This window comes from Patiria miniata, unplaced genomic scaffold (assembly GCF_015706575.1).
Source record: "Patiria miniata isolate m_02_andy unplaced genomic scaffold, ASM1570657v1 HiC_scaffold_19, whole genome shotgun sequence".
NCBI lineage: Eukaryota > Metazoa > Echinodermata > Asteroidea > Valvatida > Asterinidae > Patiria > Patiria miniata.
This window is the reverse complement of record NW_024037057.1, coordinates 3,869,540-3,885,676: the sequence shown is the minus strand read 5'-3', so window position 1 is coordinate 3,885,676 and position 16,137 is coordinate 3,869,540. Positions and strand designations below refer to the sequence as shown.

Genomic DNA, 16,137 nt, shown 5'->3' with positions numbered 1-16,137 from the left:
GGTCGGAGAATCAGTCTAGCAAACTTGTACCTCTTCACAGGTGTATAATCAATTGCAAAAATTAGGTACAGTTTTTGAAAAAAACAAACAGTTTTTTCTAACGCTGGTCGGCCGACCAGCGTTGGAAAATTTTTTGTTGAAAATGTCAGCACACCAGGAGCCACGATTTTACAGGATGCTCTAGACTTTCATTCCCTAACAATTCAGTAAGGTATTCCGTGATAATTTCGTCGCAGGTTTCACGAAGTGACGTTTTACTCAAAAGTCTGACTTTTTATGAAAATGGGTTTAGTCACTATTTGGACTGGAAATACATTTATCTCTCTTTCTACCAAGTCTCAATCCTTAAATCTGTTTAGTTTTGCAAATAAAGTAAACAAGTTTTTATATAATCTAAGTAAACTGAGTTTTTTCGTTTTTACGAAGTGGCGGTTCAAAAGATGTCACTTCGTGAAAACTAATGTGACAGCGACCTCTCGCGTAAAGGTTTTCACGAAGTGACGTGACAAGCTCGATCTCAGGTGCGCTTGTGTGGTATACCATGCTTCGCTTTCAACAATGAGTACGATGTTGTTCTGTTTACGCGACGGACAAAATGGCAGCCTCCATAACAGGGTTCCACAGATTGCCGTGGTACGTATTGTTTATGGATTTAAGATAGTTGCCTTTTGATTTAACAGCTTGGTAAAACAACAATAGTTTCACATGTTTAGTCCGTATTGTATGCAGTTAATCATTCCGCAATGACCATTGCCCAATGTCAGGATCTTGCTCACGAATCACGGGCATGACGGGGTCTTTTCTTTTCGCCAGCGCCAAACAGCATTCGTCTCTAGGGGGGTCAGACAAGTCGACCGTTGAGACAACTCGACTCGGGACAAGTCGACCGTTGAGACAACTCGACCGTTGAGACAACTCGACCGTATGTGCGATAAATGGAAAGACAAGTCGACCGTTGAGACAAGTCGCCTCGCATGTTTTGTGCCTAGTTTTGGGGATAGTACAGGGGATTTTTGACGGCGGCTGATCGCCGTTTGGGAGTGATGACACATGAGGGTTTTTTGTTGCATATAACAGAGCCGATATAGCGCAGCATGATTGTTTTTGCCGGGCCTGTTCGTCCACCGCTCCACGTGTATACATTTCCATTAAGTCGAGCTGTCTCAACGGTCGAGTTGTCCCGAGTCGAGTTGTCTCAACGGTCGACTTGTCCCGAGTCGAGTTGTCTCAACGGTCGACTTGTCTGACATTCGTCTCTAGGCCTAAATAAAATATAATGAGATAGGCCTACTACTTTACTTATAATTAGCAAATATATATTTTATTATATGATAAGCCCCATAGAAAAATAGTGCCAATCCACTGAGGGGATTGGCACTATTTATACAGCTAATAGGCCTACATGATGATCTAACGTTACTATTTGCTTGTGTTTCTTTTTACTATACAGATTTTTATCAGTTGTGCATTGTCAGGATGAATAAAAAGGGAACCAAGAAACGGTAGGTTTTAATGATGCCACTGTATTTATTTCCTTTTGATATTTCAATTACATTATGATTATGCAGGATAAAAGGACAAAGACAAGATTGATAGTAGACCCGTGAGCGTGGCGGTATACACCGCCACGCATACATCTCATTGAACAGCTTTCGATCGGCCAACATCGGCGGGAATAGAATTTCTGTTTTGAATCCCGAAATTTAACGAACATTTTTATGACCAGTACTTACACACGTCAAATAAGCCAATATTTAGTGCAAATGGTAATAATATTTTGCACTTCTTGTGTTTGTTAAGTTGCAAAGTCAACAATCTGACAATTAATTAGTAATGATTTATTATTGCTTGCCTTAGCTACTGCGACCGTTGACGTCAAAATTGCAAAAGAGGAGTACAGCACCCCGGCCCAGTTGTTGGTTCTGGACTTGCCTACATTTGGGGGGGGGGGTCTGAAACATCTGTTGCATATTAACCAGAACAATTCCTCACAACTATGAAACAACTTTTGTGGTCTTTGTAAGGGAATTATAATTTGTAAGAAAGATGTAAGTTTGTCTGATGAAGCATCATCAGGTGAATGCTGGATTTGATACTATACTTATACTGTTGATATAACACAATACTAGTACTATAATAGTATTTTTCATGCATCGTTACCTATTTCAGTTTGGATGTGCTTGTGCAATGGGATCATGACTCCACCAAAAATGTTGTCGACTTAAGTGACTTGTCATGTGATGGTCATCTGGGAGTATCATCAAGGGTTGTCATGATGTGGGAGGGAACACCTTGGTCTGGAAAAGTTCTAGATATTGATGAAGATGAACTTTTTGATGCAGATGACGACACTCCCTTGGCTTTTTACAAATCAGGTATAACTAATAATTTTTAAGAATTTATACCTTTTACCTTAATACTTTTATTATTAATACAAAGAAACAAAAATTAAAAAAGATAAAAGGCTGAATGTAAGATTTAAAATTATTCTTCTATTCTACGTAATTAATTTGTAGGTAAAGTTGGATGTGCAAGTTCAAAGGCAGCACCTAATTCACAGATGGAAAATGACATACCAATTATCCGTTGTGCTGCAACTACGGCTCAAGTGACACCGGCCAGTGGGACTCCAACGGCATGTAGTCCACAGATTGCATCTACGCCTCAAGGTGCACTTAGTTCTTTGACACCATGCAGCCTGAAGACGGCATGCAGTCCTATGACTGCGCTAAGTTCCCAGACTGCAGCTGTGCCTCAAGTGCCACTGGCCAGTAGCACGCCTACTGCATGTAGTCCGCAAAATGCAGCCGTGCCACTGGCCAGTAGCACGCCTACTGCATGTAGTCCGCAAAATGCAGCCGTGCCACTGGCCAGTAGCACGCCTACTGCATGTAGTCCGCAAAATGCAGCCGTGCCACTGGCCAGTAGCACGCCTACTGCATGTAGTCCGCAAAATGCAGCCGTGCCACTGGCCAGTAGCACGCCTACTGCATGTAGTCCGCAAAATGCAGCCGTGCCACTGGCCAGTAGCACGCCTACTGCATGTAGTACGCAAAATGCAGCCGTGCCACTGGCCAGTAGCACGCCAACTGCATGTAGTACGCAAAATGCAGCCGTGCCACTGGCCAGTAGCACGCCTACTGCATGTAGTACGCAAAATGCAGCCGTGCCACTGGCCAGTAGCACGCCCACTGCATGTAGTCCGCAAAATGCAGCCGTGCCACTGGCCAGTAGCACGCCTACTGCATGTAGTCTGCAAAATGCAGCCGTGCCACTGGCCAGTAGCACGCCTACTGCATGTAGTCCGCAAAATGCAGCCGTGCCACTGGCCAGTAGCACGCCTACTGCATTTAGTCCGCAAAATGCAGCCGTGCCACTGGCCAGTAGCACGCCTACTGCATGTAGTCCGCAAAATGCAGCCGTGCCACTGGCCAGTAGCACGCCTACTGCATGTAGTCCGCAAAATGCAGCGGTGCCTCCAGTGACATTTAGTTCTTCAACACCATGCAGCCTGAAGTCAGCATGCAGTCCTAGGTCTGTACTAAGTTCCCAGATTGCATCACTTCCTCACACTAGTTCAGGGTTACTAATGTGTCCACCTTTGCGCTCCCACTCAGTTTCTCGTCTCCGGCCAGAAGCTTCATTCACTGCACCAATGCTTAGTCAACAGCCAATGTCTTGCGACAATTTCTTTTGTGAAAAGGAAGTCTTTTCGACATGCAATACATGTCTGTGTTTGCTATGCTATGATCATTTTTTGCTGAGTGATGTCTGTAGTTCGCACAATGTTTTCTTTAATGCTGTACAGGTTGATGCCGATTTGTCTAACCTTGATTTAGCAAGTCTACCCATAGGTAGTTCTAGAAACATTGAAGTTAACAATGCCAGCATGCCAGAATCTAGCCAGGTAAGTTGTTCAAGTGGGAATATGTTTCCCGAAGAAGAAAGTGCTAACACAGACAACGTAAGTAATGTTACAGATATACATTTGCCAACAAGATCTGTAAGTGCATTTCCTGATCATGGTACACAGAAGTTATCAGATTGTGCCCCAGTTGGTAATACAGGTAAGTCAAATGAAGGACAATCTCAAACACCATCTACCAGTGTCAACTTGAATGAAGGAAACTTATTTCCCAGTGACTTTCCAGTTGATGGCGAGGCAATGCCATTCTCTTCCAAAACAACAAAACCTATCAAAAGCAAAAACTTTCTGGTGAAATATAAAAGGAATCGTGGTGAAAGTTACCGTTCAGAAAAAAGTGATTGTGAAGTGTCTGCAAGGAGGGAAAGTAATATTGCCAGCACTTGTGAATTTTGTCCAATTCGAAAATTGGATTGCCATAAGATTTCAGATGAAGACTGCAAACATATTCGAAACACTTACTTTGATCTTGGTAGCCTGCAGGCGCAAAGAGAATGGCTTAGTCGCCATATAGAGGCCAAGGAGGGAGTAACAAAATGCTCTTACTTTCTGCCCTATTCTGATCGAAATGTTGGGAAAAGGATGGTGTGCAAATCTAAGTTTTTAACTACTTTGGGTATATCTGAACGCCAGGTTCGCACTGTGATTCAAAAACGAAAGTCATGTGGAGTACTTGAAGGTGAAAAAAGAGGTAAGAGGCAACGAAAAGAACACGATCAAGCTATCACAGATGAGGTAACTCAACATATTAATCTTTTCCCACGTATGGAGTCCCACTACTGCAGATCAAACAGCAAGTGCCATTACCTTTCTTCAGATCTGAATATACCAACCATGTACAGAATGTACCGAGAAACTCATCCAGAAGGTGCTTCCCTCTCCTTCTATAAGACTGTTTTCAAGTCTCTAAACTTGAAATTCCATCATCCGAAAAAAGACCTCTGTGGTCTTTGTGACTCCTATCGGCATGGTGATCCTCAACAGAAAGGCAAGCTTGAGGAAGCTTATACAAGGCACACAAAGGAAAAAGAAAAGGTGCGAGAGCTGAAGACAAAGGCTAAAGAAAGAGCATCAAAATCAAAAGACTACTGTGCTGCCGTTTTCGACTTGCAGCAGGTCATTTATGTACCTCAATCTTGTAGATCAGAGCTATTCTACAAGAGGCGTTTGGCATGTTATAACTTTACGGTGTACGATCTAGCAAGTAGAGATGGGTATTGTTTTTTGGCTCATGAAGGCCAAACAAGAAGAGGATCTTGTGAAATTGCCTCCCATTTGAATGCATTCTTGCAGAAAATGGACAATCTTGGTTTCAAAGAAATGGGTTTGTTTTCAGACGGATGCTGTGGTCAAAACAAAAACTCAATAATTCCTACAATGATGCTTGAGTTTGTTCAGCAGTCTAAGTCACTCAGATCAATAACACTACATTTCTTCGAGACAGGTCATGGCCAGAGTGAGGGAGATTCCATGCACAGTGTCATTGAGAAGGCTCTTAAGCAGACTGGGGATATTGGTGTACCTGCTCAACTTGTTCCTATTTGCCAAATGGCCAGAAAGAATCCCACACCATATAAAGTCATACAGGTCCAAGCCAAAGACATAACTGACTGGAAGACATTCAGTCAGAGGAAAGGTGTGTTGAAGGTACGTACATCGGAAGAAGGAATCAAAGTTGAGTGGCCAAAGTTCATGCAGCTTAATGTTGAAAAAGCTGATCCTGATATCATCAGATTTAAATTTTCCCATGCAGACCACCAGTTTGCTACTCTGAACATAAGCAATGCACGCAGAAGTGTGGAAGATGAAACAATCACCCCGCAGCTTCTCTATTCATCTGGGCCGCCAAAAATATCACAAGGCAAGTATGACGATCTCAAGAGTCTCTGCACAGGTAACACGCCAGTAATTTCTCATGCAGATAACGTTGCATTTTATCTCCAGCTTCACCACTGAAAGCTCTTTCATTTCCTATGATGCTCATTCAGCATCAATTATTTTCTGCATTCTAATGGAAAGTGTTCATGCTTGTCTGAAAGACAAGGTAACCTCATCTTTATAACTCAGCTGCCAATAAAAGGTGTTTTTTTTCTTGCTCAGAAGGCCAGTCATAACGAAACAATGTTTTTGCTGTTCAACAGGTAAGTCTGTCTGAAGAAAACATTTAAGAAACAGTTAGCCGCTGTATTACACACACATAGCAACTTTGTGCTTAATTTTAATCAGAGAAGTTCTGCAGGAAGTATATAAGCTGTTCGATGGATATTTGAATATTTTGGCTGTTCACCAGGTAAGTCTGAAGAAAAAATTGAAAGAATATTCTAAATTTTACACAATGAAACATAAGAAATTGTTACTATCATGTTGCAAGATGTTGGCTGTTGGTTAGCGTTTTAAAAATTGTAGATCTTTATGAAAATGATTTATTGTTGGCATTATTTTAGCAAACCGGGTGTATGTGAAGCAGGATTTTCCGGAAATATTAGCTACTTTATTGTTCGCAGATTCAACCATTGTTGAGATGACATGAGATGGATGAGAGTACTTTATTCATTTGCGTAATCATTTCGAATGGGTTGTGACAACTGATCACATGGCAACTATTTAGTTATTTGGAAACAAGGTTGTTAATGTTGACATTATACCTTAGCCTAAGCAGTTTGTACTCATTTAATGATTTTACGATTTGTACAGATTACAGAAAATAATTTATCAAAGTGGTTAACAGGGGAAAACAAGAATCAAATGTGCATATACCATGATTGCGTCAACTGAACCAGTGTCATATGGCTTTTAAAATGTATATAAAATAACTCGTATTTTCAAGATACATTACTCATCTAATTTTGTTTCACCTTTAACCATCCTAAATACCAGGTCTTCAAATTGAATTCATTTGCATTTCTGATTATAATGTCAACCCACCAATGTGATCTGCTAAAGTACAAGTAAAACCTGCAATAACATGAAATAATGTTTTTTTTAACAAACATTCACTTAAAAAGGTGAAGCAAAACAAGTACAATTTTATTTTTGTCGAAAATGGCTTTGTCAAGAAAATGTTTACTCAATAGGGTAGGTTTATCAATTAAACATCTGAAGACCTCGTCGTACATAATAATTTATTTGATACTTTTATTTAACAACTCAAATGAATTTATATTTAAAGGCAGGATATACTTTTGGTAATTGTCAAAGACCATTTTCTCCCTTGGTGTATCCTTCATGCCTGAAGCCTTTCTCAGATTCAAACTTTGGGGTGAAAAATTACCTCTTTCTCTAAAACTACATTACTTCAAAGGGGGCCTTTTCTTACAATGTTTTTTAATATCAACAGCTCTCCAGTGCTCTTTACCAAGTAAGTTGCCATGATCATTAACTTGTGGAGTAGTTACCAAACGTACACCCTGCCTTTAAAAGAAATTGTAACTGAATGAATTTTGTTTTTACACTGCTTATGAAATCTAGATTTTAAATAATTTTTATTATTAAAATCTGCTGATAAAAAACACTGATAATCTTCAAAATATTTTGCATTACATCATATCACTGCAATGTCTCACTAATGAATTGTTTAAAAAAAAAAAAACTTAAACCATTTTGGAGCTTGTGATTTACATGAATTTGTTGTTATTGAAATTTAGAAAACGAAATTGTTAACAAATTCATTAAAAAAAGAGAGGTGAAAATACTTGCTTCGACTCTTCTTTGTTTTACACCCCCACCCCATGGTTGTTTCTGTGTATTGTGTTTATGAAGTGTAGTCGTTTTTTTAATGATACCCCGGCAGTTCACATGACTTATTTCTTCGCTATGGTTATCATCCCCGCAATATCTTAATTATCAGGCATGTTAAAGACAAGACATTTTAGGTACTTTTTTTCCACTTAAAATTTGTGCATAATGAACAACCAAAACAGCTAAAAGACAACTCGACCCAATATTATCTCTTAGTTTTCATGAAGTGACTGTTTACATACGGGCAAGCCGGCATCTGTTTTATGCGTACAAGACAAGTCGACCCACTGACATTTGGTTTTCACGAAGTGACACTTTGAATACGGGCAACGCGGTATGTGTGTGTAAACGTTTTCACGAAGTGACACTTTGCATACGGGCAACGCGGTGTGTGTGTGTTGGGGTTTTCACGAAGTGACACTTTGAATACGGGCAACGCGGTGTGTGTGTAAACGTTTTCACGAAGTGACTGTTTGGATACGGGCAACTTGCACAGTGCGCGCTGTGTGTTTGTAAGTTTTCACGAAGTGTCTTTGTGCTTTATGAACGACTTCTCATTAACTGTGAAATTGTTTTTATGAAGTAAGTATTTGGCTAGATTATTTAAGGTATCAACTTTCATACACTCATTTTGGGGGAAATTCCCCATGACACAAATCCGTCAGAAAAGGATATTAAAAGATCACCAACTTCAAATGCGATTATTTCTAAATCACGTTTTACCTCTGTGCGGTCGGTCGCGTCAGTTCGTGAAACCTGCGACGATTTGATCATTTCGTGTTTTATATGTTTGCAAATGTTGTAAATTCCCTTTAATGCTTCACAAAATGACTCTCCCTCTTCAAATTATGTGATACCAGTCATCGAAAGTCATCACACATGCCTTCTTTTCTTTCTTTTTTTACCAACGGCGATAGTTTGTTTTGTTTGTTTATAGATACGAGAATGATTTAAGGTTTATGAGAGAATTGGGCTTCATAAAAAAGTATCTGTGGACGGATTGATAGAAGACTTTTCCACGTTTAGGGGACCTTAACACTATGGGTAAAGGAGTTTTAGGGGACCTTAACACAATGGGTAAAGGAGTTTTAGGGGACCTTAACACAATGGGTAAAGGAGTTTTAGGGGACCTTAACACAATGGGTAAAGGAGTTTTAGGGGACCTTAACACAATGGGTAAAGGAGTTTTAGGGGACCTTAACACAATGGGTAAAGGAGTTTTAGGGGACCTTAACACAATGGGTAAAGGAGTTTTAGGGGACCTCAGCACAATGGGTGAAGGAAGTTCTCAATTTGGGAAGATGATTTGCAGATCGAGGACTATCCACGAAGATTGAAGATCGAAAAGTGAATTTAGTATACACTGTTCAGAACTCTAACAGATTAACAGAAGGAGACCATTTTAATCAGCTAAATAAAAGGAACTTGGTAATGATTGCTTTCCTAAAGTGAAAGTATTTTAAGAAAATTAAATAAAGTGTGTTCTCTTTAGAATTAGTTCGCAAGGATTCTAAAAGGTCGTTTCTGGAGGTTCGTCACGTTGGTTAGTCTAGATAAAAAGTTCGAAGCCAATAAATAAGATTGGAATACTTTAGCCATACTAAAGTGTTCAGAGGGCATTCTGAAACACGTAATAAAGCATCAATCACCTCCATACGAAAGCAGTGGACTTAGAATGTGTCTATTATATATAATTTTGTTAAGATGAATTTTCGGTTTTAGTAACGCTAAAAATGATTTATTTAAGATTTAACGCACCTAATAAACACGTTTATGCCTTACACTTCAGGGTGAATATTTTGAAACACTTTCTGAAGAATCTTATGATCAAAATGGATGTGTGTCAGCCAGTGTTGTAGTCGAGGCCACAACCTCCGAGGCCAAGGCCGAGGCCACAACCTCCTAGACCAAGGCCGAGGCCGAGGCCACAACCGCGTAATAAAATATAAATCACTAAAACAAGGCTAAGATTATGTTGGAGTTTTAACATCTTTTTAGTTGAATTCACTGAGTTTTGGAGTACCCGGCTTACAAATTTACAGCTTGCAATGGGTTTCCCCTTGAAGGGAGTCCGGCAAATTTTAAGAAAGAAATCTCAAGGTTTTTTTTATCACAAAATTAATGGCGTTTGAATCAGGCTCATATGTGTTTGCCCTGTGGAGTAAAATGGCCAAATTTTGAGTTTCTATTCTGTAAGATTTACATCATTTACTTTTAGCATGTTTTATAAATCTTATTTTCAAAACCTATCAAAATGCTTAATATCATAGAAATCCCCATCAAATAAACAACAACTTGATTTTTGAATCAGGTTTTTATCACTCATAACCAAAAAGTTACGACCCCCCCCCCGACCTTCGCACTGTCCAGGCGCGCGCCGAGCAAACACCGCGATGTGCCAGACGTCCCACCGTTACGCACGGGCAAAGCATAGTTCCAATCGTTCCAATCCCCCGCTCCACACAACGGGATGTGTCCACGCATTATCACTGTTAATACCGCGGTACCAGACAAAGTCTGGCAATGGCCAATCCCGCTCCAAACAACACGGCAACACGGAACATGCGTGTATGATATCACTCAGTTCATCAAAATGACCATGAATTCTCGGATCATCCGATTTGAATCCAATGGCTTCGAAGAATTTTAAGATCATGGCAAGAGGTAGGGAGTCCAGAGGTTTTGGCCGTATATCTGTAACAAGGCAAAATTAGTCAATTTCAAACCGTGCTTATACATGTAATAAATATCAAAATGGCTCTAAAAATACAAAAAAAAAGTATCCTGGTACCACGAGGAATACCGACTCCTATTATTAAAACATTCATTCAGAACTTTGCATTCATTAGGATGGAAAAACGAATTCTCAAATCGCGCTTTCCATATCGACCATTTGCGCCAAACATTACCGTGTGAGCCGAACTTTCATTTAAATCAACGTGTAAAAATATAATCTACTTGATGAATCGTATGTTTTTTTTCTTTTTCATATCTTTATGAGAAAATAAAATGGTACGGACTAGTACACTCGATCGTACCCAGAAAGTTCAGACTTTTACTGAAACAGTGGCTTATAAAAAGATATGATTAAGCTCGCCTCACCTTGCCGCAAATCATTTTTAAAGGTCGGTGTACATAGGCGAAACGAGAAAATTGTGCACAACCTGCAACCAGACTAGTCTACTACCACATGCTATTGTACGCAAATGGGATTGATGCCAGACTTATGTAGTCTGGCACGCGGTAAAGCCCCTGTCACACCTTTGCGTATCCTAATTCCTGATGAGTTCCTTATCAAAATGTTCAATACGCAGCCGTACGCTCAATTAACGTCGACATGTTTTGATCACTTTAACTTATGTGCGACGCACATCTAGCGTACAAGTAACGAATTCAGCGCATCCATTGTGTATGAGATACGTATGAGTTGCGTATGCAGTGCACAACATTATTTTTCGGGCTGCGAATAGGTCAGTATGCAGTGCGCATGCCGAGCGTATTCCGGACGCACCTGACTTATGCCGATCGCATGCTTGACACACTTCTGAGCGTATTCCCGCCGCATTTCCACCGCTCGCCGTTTAGCGTGCGTTGCATCTGCGCTGCAAGTATGCTATGTATACGTCCAATACAGGCGGCTCATAATGTTGACGGGGTGCGTCACGAACACATAGCGTACTCGTAACGCACTCGACCGATGCGGGACCGATGCGCTGCGTATGTATAACTTATTACCTGCGTAACAGCGTACGCAGCAGTGGCGTCACCACGGGGGGGGGGCGTTGTTTGGCGACCGCCCCCCATGAACCTTGTCGCCCCCCCCCCAGTCGCCCCCCCCCCCCCACTGAGATTTAAGTTTCTAAAAAAGTTATCATTGATCTAAATCTAAATAGCCGCGAATGATCCACATGATGACCACTGAGAAACGACCCTTCGACCGGAAACCGCGGACAAGTAAGCTGACAATCGGCGTGACATAACGCATAATGATAATTATATTAACACCCACTGCACTGCTCGCTCACACCACGGAACACGTATTATAGACAGGTGGTTCGTGGGTCACCCAGTTTCAGTCTGTGATATCACGCGAATCGGCCATGCACAAACTTTTTCCTCCATTCATATAAGCTAAATAATAATAATACACCAATTAAAATTCCTTGAAATCAGTGGCGTAGCCACGGGGGGCCGTGGGGGGCGACAGCCCCCCCCCCCCATGAAACCTTGTCGCCTCCAGTCGCCCCCCCCCCCACTGAGATTTTGAGTTTCTAAATAAATTATCATTGATCTACATGATCCTGGGGGGACAGGGGGACTGGTCCCCCCCCCCCCCCACCCACTTATTGAAGGGTGGGGGACACAATATCAAATGTCCCCCATCCCCCCAAGATTTCTCGTGTCTCATTTACCGGGCCCTATTATGTACTACAATGTATCTTTTGCTTTGAAAATATTGGTTAAAGTGGTCAGAAATTGCCTCAGATAGCACCACAGAGCATTTAGAATCAAAATTTTAGGGGCCCTTAAGCGGGCCCCGAACCCCACGCCTATAGCTCAGAATTCTGATAGCTGATTCAATGACCCCACACCTAGAAAACAATGTTCAACAATTTTTCCTATGCCTTTAGCTGAGAAAACCTCGAAAATAATGTTTAAATTATGATCTTTTGTGCTAAGGTAATTGTTGGTAAGAAATTGCCTCAGATCACACCACAGAGCATCGAGAATCCAATTTGTTTCGGGGCCCTTAAGCGGGCCCCGAACCCCCACGCCGTAAGGGCTTCGCGCTTCGCGCTCGCATCAGTTCTGATCAAGGTATGTCCCCACCCCCACTTTTGAGAAGCAATTGACGCCCCTACATGACGCCCCCCCCCCTCATGAAATGTTCCAGCCCCCCCCCCCCCCGCCCAGCGACCCCCCCCCCGGATTCGCCGAGGCCGGAAGGCTCCGAGGCCGAGGCCTTGCACCTCCGAGGCCAAAGGTCGAGGCTAAGGCCATGAAAATCAGCCTCAAGACCTCCAACACTGGTGTCAGCTATGAAAAAGAAATCCTTTTTTTATCAGAGAAAAGGAGGTAATACCTTTCAAAAACTAAACAATAATTAACTGTAATCACTTTGGAATATGTTGACTATAGAAGCCAAGGTTTTGATATATTCCAGTACTGGATAAGCCATCCTGAGCATATGTACTAAAGAAGATGTTATCTATCATCGTAGCAGATTTTTGAGCAATTCTGGTTGTTTTTTTCTAAAACTAAAGAAAAGCTGAGTGACCAAAAAGAGTGGTTGAAACGTGTTTGTCGCAGAGTTAGTATTTAAATAACTTCAAAATTAAGTAATATTTCGATATAAAAGTGCACAAATTAATTAATTATGAACGACCTTCATGTGCCCAAATTTCAGCCTGATGTGATTTTTTATTTATAAATGGGAGCACAAAACCTTTAAATTCAATTATCTCCTAAAGTGATTTTAAGTGTGCCTGGGCTGCTAAAGTCCTTTTCCTTGGCACACGACGTAACTGTCAACAGCGCCGAAAGATCTTTCTTCGGCTCGGGAATATACCACCTACAAAGAGTTATGTTCGCACGTCAATCTGTATACGCTCAACCAAAAGGAATTTTCGGCGGTGGTTAAGTTGTGCTGAGCTGCCCGGCCATCACGGCGTCATGAGCCAGTTTGAGCACACTTCTTTTGGTCTCAGTTTTGGGTAATTGTTTGAGAATTTTCTTCAGATGGTGAATAGCATGCCATCAGATAATCAATGCTTGACTCATTCCGTCACCGTTTTCACGAAGAGCCACATATGTCAAAAATTACTATTTTTTCGATTTTGATTTTTTTTCAATATTTTGCTTTAAAACAATGTACTAAACCATTTTGACATGTTTTTGTAAGCAAAACATCATTAATTTCCAAGTTACATTAATGTTGCAAGGGGCCAAAATCACGATAAATGAATTTTGCGTTTTCACGAAGAGCCACATACATTTTGGCCCTTTGAACGCGTACAAAACCCATTGCACGGAAATACGTAAAATTAGGTCAAATGAGATTTGCGTTTTCACGAAGAGCCACATATCTTTGTTACATTTTCAGCTGCGTGCGCGTACTTACGCGCGCCTATGGAAATACACATTGAACAGAGAGGGCCAATATGTCGGGAACCTGAATTTGCGTTTTCACGAAGAGCCACATATCTTTACTAATTAATTTTCACTAATTAACTGCTGAATTAAGTCTTATTACTGAATTCATGTAAAAATTCAGCTCACAGAGAATAGTGTGATGGTGTCCTTGCTTCACAAAGTTGTTGCAAAGTGGTATTTTTTGCAGTTTAAAAATATGAGAAACTTCTTTTGCGATTATCTCGAAAACACTTTTTCTTCAAAATCGACATGTGGCTCTTCGTGAAAACGGTGACGATTTGCCCTACCATATTACCTTTACTATTCCTTCTTATACAAGTTTCGTCAATTAACTTGTCTCAAATGTCGTCATTTAACTAGGCCTGTTTTTCGCCTCCGGTAGTCTTCAGTAGTTGTAAATCAGCACGTTTTACCTTCTGAGCATGCGTGCCACGCAACTGCGGCCGACACGACGTCACTGCAAAGAAGAAGAAACCATCTATTTTCCTCAAACAACTGACCAATGAATGAGGCCGAGCGTTTGCCCGATACCCAACGACGTACATCGAGAATTTGTAGCCATAGTGTTACTTATCTCTCACTCCCCACGGTGATGTGTACATAATTTTGCACCCTGTTCTTGTTTTTCCCCCCAAAACAATTATATTTGTTTTGAAGGCAATCGTTTGATTTCAATGTGGGCGTCTATTCTAATTTTTGTTGTGGTCAGGCAGAATTATAATTCACAATTTGGTAAATGATTATTTCATGCTTAAACTCGATTTTCTTTGTTAGATACTTTATGCAAAGTAAACACATTTCATTTTGCTAAAAAAATAATTCGCCGTGAAACTAGGAAATAGCACGGGGAGAGCGACTTTGAAAAATAAAGGCGTTGAAGCATTTATTGTTTCACAAAATTTGCCCGACAAAAGAGTGTTTTTGAGGCTGCTTTTTGGAATGATTTCATGCCCTGAGTGCATGCTACTGAAAACCTGAAAGTTTGAAAGATTGTACCCAGAAATAAATATGGGACCCTACAAGCTCACTGACTAGGGCATATTATCTAAAATCACGCCATGTTTCCAAGGTCCAAAAACTGAAGTGTTTACGGCTTTTGCGATATTTGCAAAGTCTGATGCCGCTGGCTAGATAAAGCCAAATATAAGTGGGTTTCCAGTGCACGGATTCCGTTCCGTTTTGGCTTCGGGAGAGATTGCGAAGCCCCCAAAGATAAGCCCATGATCTGGTGTCCTGCATCGTCATGTACAAACCATGTTCAAATAAGCTAGACCAGGTCAGGTGTAGTCCGTGCTACCCGTACCAAAAAAACTCGCAAAGGGTTCATTTAAATACCAAAACGAAAACAATCGCATCACGAGTTACAGTTAAGTGCGTTTGCTTAGAGGGGCGTGTAGCTGATTTGCATACAATCCATCGCAGTAGTTCATTGAATGCCAGAATATACAGGTCCGGATTATCCAATAGGCACAGTACGCACTTTGCCGAGGGCCTACGAAATTTTTTTGGGACTACGAAAAATTTGGGGGCCTACGGAAACTTGTGAGGGGGGGGGGGGGGGGTTACGAAAATACCGCAGTGTGCCATAAAACACATAGGCCTACCCAGACATGTTTACGTTATATACCAAGTTTGGACATTCCCTTGGTTTTGTGTAGTTAAGAAAAACCAGTGAAAAAAAAACTCATTTTTTTCTCAAACTGTGAAAACTCTTTCAATCCATTTTTTCTATGATCCCCTTTAGTGTTTGTCTTCATTTGCTACCGATAAACTTAACCCAAAATGCCTCTAAACCTGTTTTCCAGAAATGGGGAAACACTGTGTGGACTTGCCCAAGTCCACACAACGTCGCCTCGTTATACCTACTTACACAGGTAGAGAAGTGGGGTACTTCCTTTGTTCTCGTGTACTAAAATTTTGCAATGTCGCACATTAATGTGAAAATGCTCTTATTTTAACCAGAATTAATTTCCTGGGCTGAAATTCGGACTTAACATATCAACCCACATTGGAAATTCCTAGTTTATGAGTAAAATTAATATATCTATTTCGTGAAAGACTTGTTGGGTACCAAAACGGTACCCCGCAAGTCGGTGGGCATTCCTTGTTGGGTACCTCCCATTGTTTCGATACCCCATAAGGCAGTGTTAATACGTTCACCCACACAATTTATTTTTCTATGATCCCCTTTAGTGTTTTTCTTCATTTTGCCACGATAAACGTATCCAAAAAATGCTCTCAAACCTGTTTTCCAGAAATGGAGAAACACTGTGTGGACTTGCCCAAGTCCACAGAAACACGCCTCGACCTTCAATAACGTT

General features: G+C 41.0%; 1 protein-coding gene across 1 annotated transcript; it reads left to right on the top strand.

The window, feature by feature from the left end:
• Positions 1-307: 307 nt before the first annotated feature.
• On the top strand, positions 308-7,724 carry LOC119725344. Its single transcript, XM_038196739.1, has 4 exons — positions 308-633; positions 1,451-1,502; positions 2,170-2,375; positions 2,517-7,724. Exons 2-4 carry the CDS (start codon positions 1,477-1,479, stop codon positions 5,879-5,881), a joined length of 3,597 nt encoding a protein of 1,198 aa, XP_038052667.1. The 5' UTR covers positions 308-633; positions 1,451-1,476; the 3' UTR covers positions 5,882-7,724.
• Positions 7,725-16,137: the final 8,413 nt, after the last annotated feature.

Coding starts and splice junctions, on each gene's coding strand:
- LOC119725344 (XM_038196739.1), top strand. CDS start 1,477: ATGAATAAAAAGGGAACCAAGAAACG. Junction 1,503..2,169: donor AAAAAGGGAACCAAGAAACG/GTAGGTTTTAAT, acceptor TACCTATTTCAG/TTTGGATGTGCTTGTGCAAT. Junction 2,376..2,516: donor CTTGGCTTTTTACAAATCAG/GTATAACTAATA, acceptor ATTAATTTGTAG/GTAAAGTTGGATGTGCAAGT.